The following is a 14,972-nucleotide window of genomic DNA, read 5'->3' as shown; positions in this document are numbered from 1 at the left end:
ATTTAATAAGATTATATAATGTTGGTATATGCAAACAATACTTTTGTTTTTAAACAGTTAATTATTTGTCAATTTTATATACAACCTGTCAGTTGTTGAAGAGTTGTGCACTAAGCAGGACAAGGATCGTGTTTAATTCAGATATTACTTCTTAATATGATTTACCTACAAAATTTCTATAATATTTTAGGCACACTAAAGAGACAGTGCATACCTTTTTGTGCTGACTGTCACACTTGTCATAAGAAAAAGAGATGTTTTTGGAAGACAATGCCACCATCAATGGATTATTCTTCAATGCAGTTTGGAGAAAATCTAGAGACATTGAACTAATTGCAAACATTTATAAGTCAGTCTCGAGTAACTTATCATTGAGAATCTGATTTATGTGCTTGAATTAGTTTAGTTAACACCACCTTAAATTGTCAGCATTGTGAGTATTTTAATTGAAAGGCAAAATATTAATAATTTTTCCTTTAAACAAATGGTGTAAATACCCTATATCATTATAAATCCAATGGCATCGTAATTATAAAAAAATAAATAATTGCCACATCAAAATGAAATTTGGAAATAATATATTTGTTGAAGATTTTTGTGAATTATAGAGGCTAATATATCTTGTAGAGTAAAACAGCCTGACAAATATATCAATAATTAATGTTTTATAAAAAGTCCCATGGGAGTTTTCTTTTCCTATAGGAGTACAGAAAAATGTTACTGTGGCCAACTAATTCCTGTAGGAGAGAAAAAAATCCTAGAGGAAATATTAAAGAGGATTTTTTTCCTACAGGAAATTATAATATCCTATAGGATTTCTTTTTCCCATGGGAGATTTTCTTTATCCTATAGGATTTTTTCTTCCCATAGGAAATATAAATATCCCACAGGAGGAAAATTTCCTACAGGAAAACTTTGAAATCCTGTAGGAATTGTCTTTATCCTATAGGATTTTGTAAAATTCCCACAGGAACATGATTTCTCCTAGGGGAATTTTTTTTTTCCTATGGGATATTTATGTTTAAAGGTGAATATCTCACCTGTCAGGTGAGGTACACCTGAGTCAAAGGTGGTTATTAACTCTCTAGGCTATGGTCTATCATTTGACATAAATGAAATTTTAGAGAAATGCGCCTTAAGCGGGCGCAAAAATGCCACCTTGGCACTGGCATAATTATCCGGCACAGTGTTCTGTATTAGGTTGTACATTGTATAGGCAGGAAACAAGGGTAAACAACTGACACAATTTCAATTTGAGTCTGCGAGCGATTAAAGTGTTCAGACTGACACTGTTAAAATTCAGTTGACATATATTCGATGTATACATCAATCTAATTGATTAGATGTTAGATCCGCTCGCTTACTCGCTACACACAAACACGTAAGCGAGCGGATCTAACATATAATTTTAATAAAATTACATGTATACATACGAATACGACATGACAGTGAGTCTATGACAATGTCAGTATTTAGTTGACAGTTGTTGTCATTAGATAGATAGATAGATAGATAGATAGATAGATAGATAGATAGATAGATAGATAGATAGATAGATAATGGTATTGAATTATTTTTATCAAGATTGAAAGTTTTTTTTTTCAAATTTGTTTTGATTTAATGTTAAAACCAATTTATATAGGTATGAAATTACATGTAATCACCTAAATCCTATCAAATTACATATTACGATTCATCTGAAATTCCTTGTTTCATACACTGTATCTTATAAATTCCTTCATGAAAGTCGGTCGTTTCCAATTCACGAAGAACGCGTTAAATGTACACAGGAAATTACGAGGTTGTATATACAGGTTGAAGACAGGGAATCTTTTAGGCTTACAAATGGCCGAGATTGTTTATGAACGGCTCTTAAGGCTACCAGACTTTTGTTTGTTTCTTAAGTGGCACACTCCAAGGAAGCTGACTTTCGAACGCTTAAGCTTGCTCGTGGGAGCAGCTGACGGGCGCATGCATGCACGTGCGCTATGAGGGTGCCTGGAAGCTCTCTGTATCTGGTGTTGACGCATCGCATCTTGCTCAATCGTTCGTCCATAATCAAATTATTGCCTCAGTTTCATTCATAACTTCGTGTAAAAAAAATGAAAAATAGTACACATTTAAAACACGTGTAAAAACAAGAGGTCTAATCAGGGACAGGCGCGAGGGATTGTAACAGAAGATTCTACCTGTCTGCCAGTGATTATATACCGAGCCGTGAATGTATGTTTGAAATTACAGAAAATATATTTTAAGGAGGGATTTGACAACTGAAATTCATTACACTGACATTTTCGAGGAAAGCTTGAACGTGAAATATTCTTGAGGAACAAACATATTGGAAGATGGAGTTTTATTTCGCGGGTTTCTTGATTTATAACAGCAATTAATTAACAAAAAATTAATTCCAAATTATCGAGGGTAGAAACTGGGAGAGATAGAATATCGCTGCTTGTGTTTCAAATGCACAGTTATACATCCTCGCCAACATGTGTCTGTTTGGAAAATCAAGGAACCACACATTTAAAGGCAGGCTAGCAATGCTTTTGCAAACAAGGAAAAATGCGAATGACACTTGAAATCTAGAATTCAAACTACGGATTATATAAATAGATAACTATTAAAACATGGGACAGGAAATTTCAATGGACGATTATGAAAGTGACAGTTCGCTTCAGAGCATACTTCAATGTGAGTATATAAACTATCATTTATTTTATACACGTGCAAATAATAAGATGTACATGTACGCGCAATGTGCATGTCTTATCCCTCTGATTATAACTTAAATTAATTCTGTTATGTAAGTTTACAACAACAGGTACGTATAAATAATATACATATAATTTTTAAAAGGTAAAAAAAAAATCAAATTTCGAATCGTTTTGATATTTAAAAATAAAACATTTCTATTCTAAGTTATAAGAGAGAGAAGAGAGAGAGAGAGAGAGAGAGAGAGAGAGAGAGAGAGAGAGAGAGAGAGAGAGAGAGAGAGAGAGAGAGAATGCATATTTGCATTGAATCATTACAAATTATCATTAGTTCAATCCTATATACTTTCTGAAGGTACTGAGGCATTTATGAGCCCCATTACTGTTATACGCAAGGGTTGAGAACTGTCGACATGTTGGCTAGACTCAAAGTGTTGCCATGTGTTTTCTTAATTTATTGAATCAAATGACCGCGATGAACAGTTAAGTGGTGAGAAACGGTTAATTCTCGACAAACAGAATTACATTCTCATATGGTCGGATACCGACCATAAAAAACTTAAAACATAAATGAACAACTTATTTAATTGGATTACTGTGGAACTCGATCTGTATTTATATATAACTATAAGTGAAGGTGTGCATACTTAAAATGTTGAATATCCATGTAGATGTGCTTCATATTGGGGCATCTCTCTCTCTCTCTCTCTCTCTCTCTCTCTCTCTCTCTCTCTCTCTCTCTCTCTCTCTCTCTCTCTCTCCGACACTCCCTCGATCCCCAGCGGTACAATACAATTTAACAGAAATAAGATCCTTTGGGATGGGAGCGGATTATATGCAGTTCACCTACATGTTATTGAAACTGAGAGGTCATGCCAGTTTAAAATATGTAGGTGATTAAACCCCTTTCTCTCTCCTTCCACCCCTCCAAAAAAAAAAAACCCAAAAACCCACAAACACCACACAAAATGTAAAAGTACTTTACGTGGGATATGCTCTTTTTTAAACAAACATGATTATAAATGAATTTTGTTTGAACAATTATAAATTAAATGAAAAATAAGGAAAAATCGTCATAAAAATCAAACTTTGATATATAAATTTTTTGATATCAAGAAGGCCAATTAGATAACGACTATAAATCAGTGTAATCCGGGAGTATACATGGTATACGAGTTAAGTTCCATATTTTCATTTCTCTGTGTATTTCCGGTGAATTTGTTTGGCGGAATATTTCAATCAACACTTTCTAAAGCAAAATGTTGAATGACTTTGAATTATCTTACGTAATGAATTTTCAAGTTTTCTTCAGGTTTGGCGATACTTTTTGAATATATTTTCAGAAAACATATAAAAACTAGTATTACATTTTTCATGTAGTCGCTATAACCTTGAGGTTGGTGGTGGTTGAGGGATGGGGGAGGTCGATCAACTTGATGTGTTATCTTATTGTAAACTCATGGGTACATTTTTAACTTATCACATGTGTGATAAGGATACATTGTACATACTTGTGTACGGTTGTTTTACTGGTAACAAAGATTCGCATGTATCATGTGTATTGATTAGAATAATTTTTAGAAAATTATTGAAGAAAAAAACGCAAATAAAGATTTAAAAATCTGAGAGCCCAAAGGGCTTGTCTTACACATTTGATCACGTTAGATATCCCAATGAACTTTTTAACATTGCTGTTTACTAACTATATTTACATGTACATTTGAAAAAGGCAAACCGTTTAGAATTGTTAAAATTTCATGTTTAAAATAATCCAACTTACATTTGCGATAAGCGCGTGCTATGATCATTGTGACGTACGTCATGGAAAAGTCCACACAGAGTTGAATATTTTTGCTATTCTGTATATAGGTTCTGACATTTATAAAGGAATTAACATATCAGCAAATGTAAATATTCAGAAATGATACTGATAAAGGGAGCTTGATTCAGTTTGATTTATTCCTACATAAAATTTCCTCTTCTTCAATTGTATGTTCTCTGACATGTACCTCTGGTGTGTTATCGATATTGATCTGCCTCAAAATATTCGATCAGAAATGATAGAGGGAGCTTGATAAATTTGTACTGGTAAACTAATTTGAAACTAGGAAAATGGAAAGGGGTGTTGAAATTACTATTATTAATCTCCATAATTCATTCTTCATATTTTAGAAAGTTTGATTTCACCGTTATGAAAATCAAAGAAAAATGATTCAACAACTTAAATAAATTCAGAATTCCGACCACAATGGTTGCATGCATGACAAAACCTCATACTGATTCGCTACCAATAAAAGGACTGAATATAGAGCTTTGATGCTGCATGCCCATGATTATTCTTGATCATTTCTGCTGTTGAAGTTGTCTTCTCTTCATTTATTCCTGATATATCAATCATGCAAACCTTGCCAAGGTTTTAAAGCTCGATCTGTTCAATAACAGTAAAATTTACTGTTTTTGATAAAATCATTTATTACCTCTTGTTGATAAGGGATATTTTGATGAAAATTAATCATATATGTTGTAAATTGATTTAAATATCTATATTAATAAAGGAATTGTTGGATGAATCTTAACCAAAATAATGTCAATGGTAAAATTATTTAGATATAAAGAAATCAAACATTGATTTTAGGTTATAGTCTCAGAGAAATCTCTGAAAAAATTCAGATGGGCGACCTGGGAGCTACAGTTCTGTTCATCCTAATAAGTTGAAATTTTAATTTTATGGCGCACAAAATATTGTACTCAAAAAATTTCTACAGACCTGCAGCCAACTTATGGGATACTCCAATAGTAGAAGGCAACTATCGCAAGTCTCGCAATATCTCCTGGAGAGTGATTTCATAGGTCAATTTTAACTGCCAATATCTACATGTTTAATTGTTATCAAATGTATGTATAACAATACAAATTGTTTGTAAAGCAGTTTTAAACTTATTCTACGATGTAGAATTAATCAAACTCAAGTAAAACACGTATAAAATATGAATTTTTTACAATAATATTTTTTTCCCATAAAACTTCAACATTTCTTTTCCATTTTAATTAATAGACCAGGTACAGGGAGACGTGGTGAAGATCCAGATAGAGCATCTCGCGGAGAAGTGGGTCCTACGAGCTTGTGTGGCAGAGAGGCGAGCGGCACCCTACGGACGTCTGAGGTCGGAGTGTGGAGAACCGTTGATTCAAAAGCGGGAAGAGAAGCATGTCATCAACAATCTAAGTAAGCCATGAGATTTCCTTCAATAAGCAGCTTAGGATATATGTTAATATTTTTTATGGTGTGACAGTTTGGGCGAGCGCAGCATAAATCGAATTAAATATCAAGGGTATTACCGGTATATATATACTTTAGATAAATATCATATCAATGAATGGTTTACCATTTGGATGCATTAATGTGATAAAAAATTATTAAACTAAAAAACTTTATCCTCCAGTATACATGTATAAACATTTATGGTTTACAGCTTGGCTATGTGTAGGGCAAAGCCTATAAAATGATCACAATTTCACAATCAGATTCAATAGAAAAATGTATATTTGGATCTACATATCTATTTATTCATTACTCTAAAGGTGTTATGTTAGTAGAGCAAACATCACTCAACAATTTTTGTCAAAGTAACAATGCTCCAAACAATTTGCCTGGAGAATACCTTATTACAACCTGTTGCAAAGCAGTATTTAGAATTGAATTAGGGGAATATGTTTATTAATCATTAACTCATGACAATCTTAAAATACATTTTACCTGTTCTCGCGAGACATGAGATTGGTAGCCATTTGCAATTTACACGGAATTGTGGGTATGAATCTGATGACAGAATTTTCACTATCATATATTTACATCTACCAAGCATAATATCCTTTATTTCTTACGGAAAACTTATAGTTAATTCATAGCTCTATAGAAACAGCCAGACTGAAATCTACACGCCCTATTTATCGATTGGTTGAAATCTATAGCGGCTGAAAGTGACAGGACTGAAATTGACACGCCCTGTTTATCGATTGGTCTGAACCTACAGCAATCTTAGTAAAATCCCGGACTGCACGAAATAATCATGACAATGCCAGACTCAAAGTCTCACAGGAGACGATTTGGCTGTTTCTTTTAGCTAATGTACTCTTGTACATTAACAGTAATTAAGTGAATTTTACTAACTTTTCATAATCAGTTTATTAATTAGTTAAAGAAAAAAGTTAATATAAACAATGAAATGCTTTCTTTGATGATTCATGCGGGTTTTGAAGGTAGTGATCATTGCAGGAAAAATTTACATAACCCGCTAACACGGGTTATGTATTTTTCCTGCAATGTCGCTACCTTCATATCCTGAATGAATCACCAAAGAAAGCATTTTATCGTTTAAATGTCAAAGGTAGCAGTAATTCAAATTTTCTCTTTGCCCATGGGTTGTCATTAGAGCTCAGGGTGCTTGCTGTTGCTTCACGATGGTGAGCAGCGCTTGCTATTAAGGTGTACTGTTCTAATTTATGCGACAATCCATATTTCAGATGAACACTAAAAATATAAAAAATCAGTAATAAGGAAAATAGAAATCTACAATATGTAGTTTCCTTTTCCCTCAGGAGTATAGGTATTCATGAAGCACTAAAAAAATACATGCATGCAATGTGACCCCCCCCCCCCCCCCCCCCAATTATCGTGATAGGTGCTGTAACTTTAATCATTTCATTTCCTTTTTTCCTGTGCCCAGCTAAGGTACGTACCTATGTTGATCATTTTGTACTAATTAAGGTTTGAAAATATTTTTTTTTTTTTCGAAACATACATTTTTGATTCCAAAGTACAAAGTTTTAAGGACCACTTGAAAATGTAATTTCTCTCATCATTGATATAGTACATTTATAGGTTACAAAAGATATGAATGATCTAATGCATTTTTCATCTGTTCATATATCAGGTACATGTATTAGCAATTGCATTGACTTTAGATATTTGAAAATCCTAAGTGAGATTCAGAAAATTTAGAAAATATTGTATAGATCTGCAGATTCAGACTGATTATGCAGCACTTATTTTACTTCCTAGTTCAGTAAAGCTACAGAAAAAATATATGTGGGTTAAATATAACGTAGTTTTGATTTCTGCGTATGTGTACAATTATTGGAGTTGATTTTCATCCTCTTGCTTTTGATGTTGTCCTTTTTTTGACCTAAGTAGTCATAACAAGCATACGAAGAGAATCTTCCCATGAACACACCGGTAATCTAAAACTAAAGCGGCCTTCCAAAAAAATAAAAAATAAAGGAAGAAGAAAAAAAACAAAAGAAAATTTAACCTTGCTTAAGACTCTTTCTCTACACCATTATATAATAACTGACACGAAAATACATTTCCGCCATCTCTCCTCAGATATATTTGTGGATATTTTTTTCTTTTCTTCTTTGGAAAATTCAGCAATAAAATAAAAATAAAAAACAAGATTGATTCATGGCGTATATGTAGCTTTGAATATCTTTACAATCCAGCTCTTCCTGCTTTTTTTTAACTTTTTTTTTTGTAACCAAGACTACTCTGCATTAAGGGTGCCTCCTGCTTCCATTAATTTTTGTTCAAGTTCTGCCAGCTGTTGTGTCTTAAACAGAAACTGTTTTTTTAAAGTAGCAGAAATCTTTGTAGACATTTTGAAGTAATGTCAAGTACCAGTTTTTTTCTCAATCAAATTCATTTACAGGTAACAGGAGATCAAGGACAGACTATTTGTGAATGCTTATAATGATAATCAAAAGGAAACTGTATATGCTAATCATATGTCTTTGAGCTTTTGTGGATATAATTTTAGCTGCTTTGGGTTTTGTCAAAATTTTGCATATTATGTATTTGCTTTCTTATAATATCAGTAACAGTATCAGTAATAGCAACAATATTGGTAACAATGTCAGTTACATTATCAGTAACAATATCAGTAACAGTTACAGTAATAGTAACAATATTGGTAACAATATCAGTTACAGTAACAGTATCAGTAACATTATCAGGAAAACTAATAGTAACAATATCTGCTGTAACAGTATCAGTAACAATATATCAGTAATGATATAAGTTACAATATCAGTATCAATGATACAGTCATAGAAATTTAATGTAGATTTGAATTTATGATCTTGGGATTTAGAAAGGACTATTGATTCTGTAGATACCTTCAGATCTTTGGAAGGTCTCGATCAGTATAGAGAATGGTGGTTTAATGTATGCCCTAGTGTCTTAAAGTTCCCAGTTACTTTGACTTTCGCCTCTCTTTCCTTTACTCTCTCTTATGCACAGTTGTAAAGTTCGGATCAATGACCTTGACAAATGAACGAAAAAAGATACATGGCATTTAGCTTTTACTAGTAGACTGATGTAATAATTTGGCTTATAAAAAAAAATTGTGTGTTTAGGGTAACACTGATGAAAAAATTAGGTTAGGTAGGTAGGGATTTTTTTAATTTTATCATATTTTTATCTGCATGAATCCTAATTTTAATTAAGAATGTTTGTTTGTGTCATATTTAAAAACGGATTTTTTAATAGAAATAATATAAAATTCACAATCAGATAAAAACAGACATCTAAAAATGGTAGGATCGGGGCATTTTTGTAGGTTAGGTCGGGTTACCCTAAACACAATAGGATTGTTGAATTATTAAAATTGCTTTGCTTTGCTTTGCTCTCTCTCTCTCTCTCTCTCTCTCTCTCTCTTCTTTACACCCTTGCATACACATGCATTAAAAATATTTTGAAATAGAGAGAATCTTCATGCCTGCAGCTTCAATTGATCAGCCTTCTCTCCTTGTTTCTTAATGGAGAAGAACATTTAATTTCTGCAGAATATTTCTTGCTTGAACGGTGTCTTTTTTTATCTCCTGCTTTTAATGACTTTTTAAATACTTGATTAACAGAGTTCCGTCTAGTTGCATCGAGAATTGATGGATGACACTTGTAACATATGTTTTGGGAGGATACCACAGCTGCTTTGCAAAAAAAAAAAAAATCTAGAAAATCCATCCAAAACAAAAAGATGGCATTAATTTTTCAAGATGTATAAATAATTAAAAATATGTGCCACACAGGTTTATGCAAGATAAAAACAAACTGAAGTTGCTGATGCTGCTCACACGAGACCTAGAGATCAGTTTTAGAAGATGCAATAGTACAAAATAAACCTGGCTCAATTCATAAATGAAGATAGAAAATGAACTAAAACATCATTTGATTGTAGCATGGCTTTAAATAAATGTAGATTTATTAAACTTATTAAATTAAATTATTTGTACTTTGAAATAAGTAGTAATGTTAGTATTTGTTCTATACTGTACTGTTTAAAATATAATACAATCAATGATTAACTATTAGAGTAACTGTGGGTTATAACTTTAAGTAAGAAAATACAGATATCTGAGTATGTTTCAAATTTTGATATCAAATCAGAAAAAAAAAATCATTTGGAGAAAATCAAAAGAAACTATCAGTTTGTTTGTTTATTTTTATTTTTTTATCCAAAGGAACCAAAAAAAACAACTTATAATGATATAGCTAGAACTCATACTTTAACGATATGTTGAATATAACCAAAAATGAGCGACTTTCAAATTTCAAGGCACAGAAATGAATACATTGGCTTTAAATTGTTTTCAATGCAAGCTAAGGTGCATGCCTCCAACAGAGTACATCTCAATTCTAAAGGAGAGACAGAGTTTCAAACTTGACTTTAAGATTGATGCACTTGTAGAAATTCAAAAAATCTGTTTTTCTCAATCTTTCAATGAATGCATGTTTTGTGTTTTTTTTTGTTCATTTAATGGATATACAGAGTAAACAAAGCAGGTGCTTGCATTTTCTGCATGTCTGAATAGGTACTTTTGCTCCTCTGTAGACTTCAAGAACATGGTTAACGTATAAACAGACATGGCAGATGTACAGAAAGTACTTAGTTCACTGAATTTAACAAGTTTATTTCAGGAGGGAAAAGACACCTGAGGTGTTTCTATAGGAATGGAATATATTTGACAGAAGTGAATCAGTTGAAGATCCCTCTCAGTAATCTATCAGGATATATATATATTATACAGTACTTTGGTTTTATCAATATTCGTTGAATACTAATTTTCATAGATTTCGTTATTCAGTTGATCCACGAAATCAAGTGTTCGTTGAAGTGCAATTTCTATTAACATTTTGTATTGATAGGGTCCTTGGCCACAAATTTACGTATCCTTGAAACTGTGATTTTCCCCTTTTCCACGAAAAGTGATACACTGGAATACATACCTGTTAACCCTCCCGCATTGCGTGGGAGACTCCCGCAAAACGGCCTAAAAATTTAAGATCTCCCGCATCCAACCTATCTCCCGCGCGGGAGACAAATTTCTCCCGCAATCGTATGTCTTCCCCATACCCCCCCCCAATTCTGAATCTTTACATGCAAATTTCAACATCCACTGCGGGTTTTTCTCTGATTTTGAACTCGAAAAGCTGCTGTATAGCTTGAAAATATCAAAATCTATCCAAGTACTGTCTACCGTGATCATAGTATGACATGTTATAGCCCAGTTTACTTTTTACGATTACTTCCGGTTTTGACTGAAATCAGTTACGTATTTAGTTATGCATCTATAGGCCTTATAAAAAAAATAAATGAAAGCTTAAAACATCTTGATTATACCCCCCGCAAACGAAGTTTGGGGGGGGTATATAGGAATCACCTTGTCCGTCTGTCCGTCCGTCTGTCTGTGCAATCGTGTCCGGTCTATATCTTTCTTATGGAGAAACATTGGAAGTTCTTACTTCACACAAAGATTGCTTATGACCTAAGGGTGTGTCATGACCTTGACCCAAGGTCATTCGGGCAAGGTCAAGGTCACTGGCAGAAAAAATACAAAATTCGTGTCCGGTCCATATCTTTCTTATGGAGAAACATTAGAAGTTCTTACTTCATACAAAGATTGCTTATGACCTAAGGGTGTGTCATGACCTTGACCCAAGGTCATTCGGGCAAGGTCAAGGTAACTGGCAGAAAACATACAAAAATTCGTGTCCGGTCCATATTTTTCTAATGGAGAAACATTGGAAGTTCTTACTTCACACAAAGATTGCTTATGACCTAAGGGTGTGTCATGACCTTGACCCAAGGTCATTAGGGCAAGGTCAAGGTCACTGGCAGAAAAAGTGAAAAATTTGGGTCCAGCCCATATCTTGCTTATGGAGAAATATTGGAAGTTCTTACTTCACACAAAGATTGCTTAGGACCTAAGGGTGTGTCATGACCTTGATCCAAGGTCATTTGGGGCAAGGTCAAGGTCGTTGAGAAAAATAGTGCAAAATTCGTGTCCGGTCATTATCTTTCTTATGGACAAACATTGAATGTTTTAACTTCACACAAATATTGCTTAGGACCAAAGGGTGTGTCATGACCTTGACCCAAGGTCATTTGGGCAAGGTCAAGGTCACTGGCAGGAAAAGTGCTAAATTCGTGTCCGGTCATAATCTTTCTTATGGAGAAGCATTGAATGTTCTTACTTCACACAAATATTGCTTATGACGAACAGTTTTAAAAAAAATAGAGCAGTAGTTATTTAAAGAAAATAGACGGTGAAATAGATTCATCCAATATTTTCTATCATTGGAAAAATACACGCATTATGAATTTTATCTTAGCGGGGGGTATCAATTGTGAGCTTGCTCACAGTACCTCTAGTTTTACTCTGTAACACCAAAGAAAACAATAACATCCAGTGGTGTCACTTAACAGGTGCACAGGTAAAGCACCCAAGCCACGTGCCGTGAGTCGTGACTAATTCTGTCTGGCCAGCACGGTGGGTAAAAATCAAAGTGAGTTTGGAACACTGAGTGTTTATACAAGCTACCAATAAAGTGAGTGTAAAAGCATTTCACAAGAGTTTTTAAAGTTTATAGTACCGGTACTATGAATTACAGGGATGCTATAGACATTACAACAGAGATCATTTTTAAATGATACTGGAGAAATACATGTTAAAATTGTTTTGTGAATTAAAAATCTATCCTATAAATAAGGCAAAAAATAATTTTAATGAATATTATTTTCTGGTATTTTCTTAACTAGGGGGGTTTCACTGCAAATTCAAAATAGGCAAAATAAATTTTCTGTGTTTACCCTATATGTCAGCATGTAGTGATGGTTCAATACTGAACAATATAGAAAAACTTACCTAATACATGTATAAAAAGTCACATTATTGACTTCTTGTATTGTACCATGCAAACAAAATAATAGTTTTCTGATCATGTACAGCAACACAAGTTGTAATTGCACACTGGTAGTCATAGAAATAATAAAATTTAAAATGATTGCAAATGCATTAATTACAATGGTAAAATAAGGTATCTAACAGTATTTTTAATATATATTTGCATTTCACGTGAAAAAACGTCGTTTACGCAAAATCTCCCCCTTAGCCAAGTTGGTAAGGGGGAGATTCTCCCACATAGCAGCTTTGAAAGGTTAACAGGTATGGGAATATTAATGAAAACACAGTATCGTTTAAAAAAACACAACAAAAAAACCAAACTACATGTACATGCATTAATTTATCAGTATCAATATCATTTTTGGGAGTTGATTTTAATCAACTCTCCTATGCAGTTACTCAGACAAACCGAAAGTGAAACAGTGTTAGGACCTCAGCACAAATCATTGGTGCTGACAAGACTTATAAGTTCTTGAAAATAATCAATAAATTTGATGTAATGTATGCTATAGTATTGTTTTACAAGGAAATTTATTTATAAATACCTTGAAAATAGTCAGATTTAAATGGTACGAACAATTTAAATATTTTTTGTAGTCGTATGTATTCCTATGGCAGAGTTCAATATAGTCTCGTTCAACTCGACGCTTGGCTGTCTCCGTAAATCCTTGTAGGAGATTTACGGTGTCAGCCGAGCGTTTGGTTGAACGAGACTAGAGTTCAATATTGCTTGGATCCAAACAATTTTCGAGAAATATTTCTATCACTGATACATAGTTTGATTGAATTAATTTTATTTTTAAATATTATTTAACATGATTCATATGGGTGTTTCTCGACATTCTTGTCGAAAAAGTGCAAAAGTTCATATTATTAAAATGTGCGTAATTCAAATTAGAAGCTACATGTACTTGTCATGCAAAATAACACATCATTGATTTTAAAATAAATAAACATCGACAAAATCAACTCCCGTCAGTTCTTCAGTACTTTGATTTGTCATTTAAAACTAAAAGTAGGTGAAGATGTATCCATCTCAACTTGACTAATATAACATATTTTAGAAGGATTTTTAAAAATGAAAGACCAGAATAAAAAGTGTTAGTGTTTTTTAATATACTAGAAAAAATTAAGTGTTTGTCAAGGGCTTAACCCATGACTGCCATCTTTTAAGTGCAGCAAAAAATAATTCCCCTTCTTCAGAATGTATCATTGATATGATCTTGACATTTTGAAAAAGGTTAAACTCAATATATTATATAAAAATTCAGAACATGCATCAATGTTAACTAAAGAATGAAAATTCATTGGTTCAAATCATAAACAAATCAGGTCATGTAAATTTTTTAATTTCAATTGGGAATTTTGAGTTGGAAATTGGGAAAATATTAGGAAATTTCCGATTGGGACTGCAGGGGCTGAATTTTGATCCCAAATCAGGCCAAAAAAAAACTGCATCGGTAGAGTTCTCAGGGCTTGATACCTGAGTCTGGTAAAAGGACCTGTATTCTCAATAACAAAAATAGACAGTTTTTTTTTTATTCTTTCCTAAAATATAACAAAATCACAATCATATTTGACTTCCTGTTCTCTTTCTTGACAATTTGTAAACAGTAGATAAACTTATTCATACAAAGAGGAAATAGGGAGTATTGATACATTACAATGGGGATGTTGAATTGTTAAGAGCTTCTCACTGGTGCGGTTTGATAAAAAAAAAAAAAGGGGAAGGATTATAAATAGTTTTAATATATTAGATGTGATTTTCATTGGCATGGGTAAAATTTGTCTTCTAATAAATTACTGTCTTGCTAATAAGAGCATTATAGATATTTAACTTTAGTTGCCAAAGACTTTATCCCATTATTGCACAGCTGGTGTCCCATTTAGATTTTTCGGAAATTAAAGTTGGATCTGAATCGAATTGATAGACATTGGCTCACTACAAAGAGAGAAACTTTTACGGCTTCAAATCACTAAAATAACTCTAAGGAAATTTAAAAAGGCTGGCTAGGGGAT

At 33.0% G+C, this 14,972-nt stretch overlaps 1 protein-coding gene across 3 annotated transcripts in view; it reads left to right on the top strand.

Annotated features, from left to right (window-relative positions):
* Positions 1-2,041: 2,041 nt before the first annotated feature.
* Positions 2,042-14,972, top strand: part of LOC105321647 (FYVE, RhoGEF and PH domain-containing protein 2) — a 57,010-nt gene continuing 44,079 nt past the window's right edge. The window contains exons 1-2 of one of the 3 annotated variants that reach the window (XM_066082101.1): positions 2,042-2,691; positions 5,767-5,937. In XM_066082101.1, coding sequence (XP_065938173.1) covers positions 2,628-2,691; positions 5,767-5,937 — 235 coding nt within the window. In that variant the 5' untranslated portion in view covers positions 2,042-2,627. The remainder of the gene's footprint in view (positions 2,692-5,766; positions 5,938-14,972) is intronic. The other 2 variants (XM_066082100.1, XM_066082102.1) reach the window with 2 other exon arrangements.

The sequence above is a fragment of the Magallana gigas genome, chromosome 4, assembly GCF_963853765.1.
Source record: "Magallana gigas chromosome 4, xbMagGiga1.1, whole genome shotgun sequence".
Taxonomy (NCBI): domain Eukaryota; kingdom Metazoa; phylum Mollusca; class Bivalvia; order Ostreida; family Ostreidae; genus Magallana; species Magallana gigas.
Note: the sequence above shows the minus strand (reverse complement) of the source record. Positions and strands in the feature narration are given on the sequence as shown.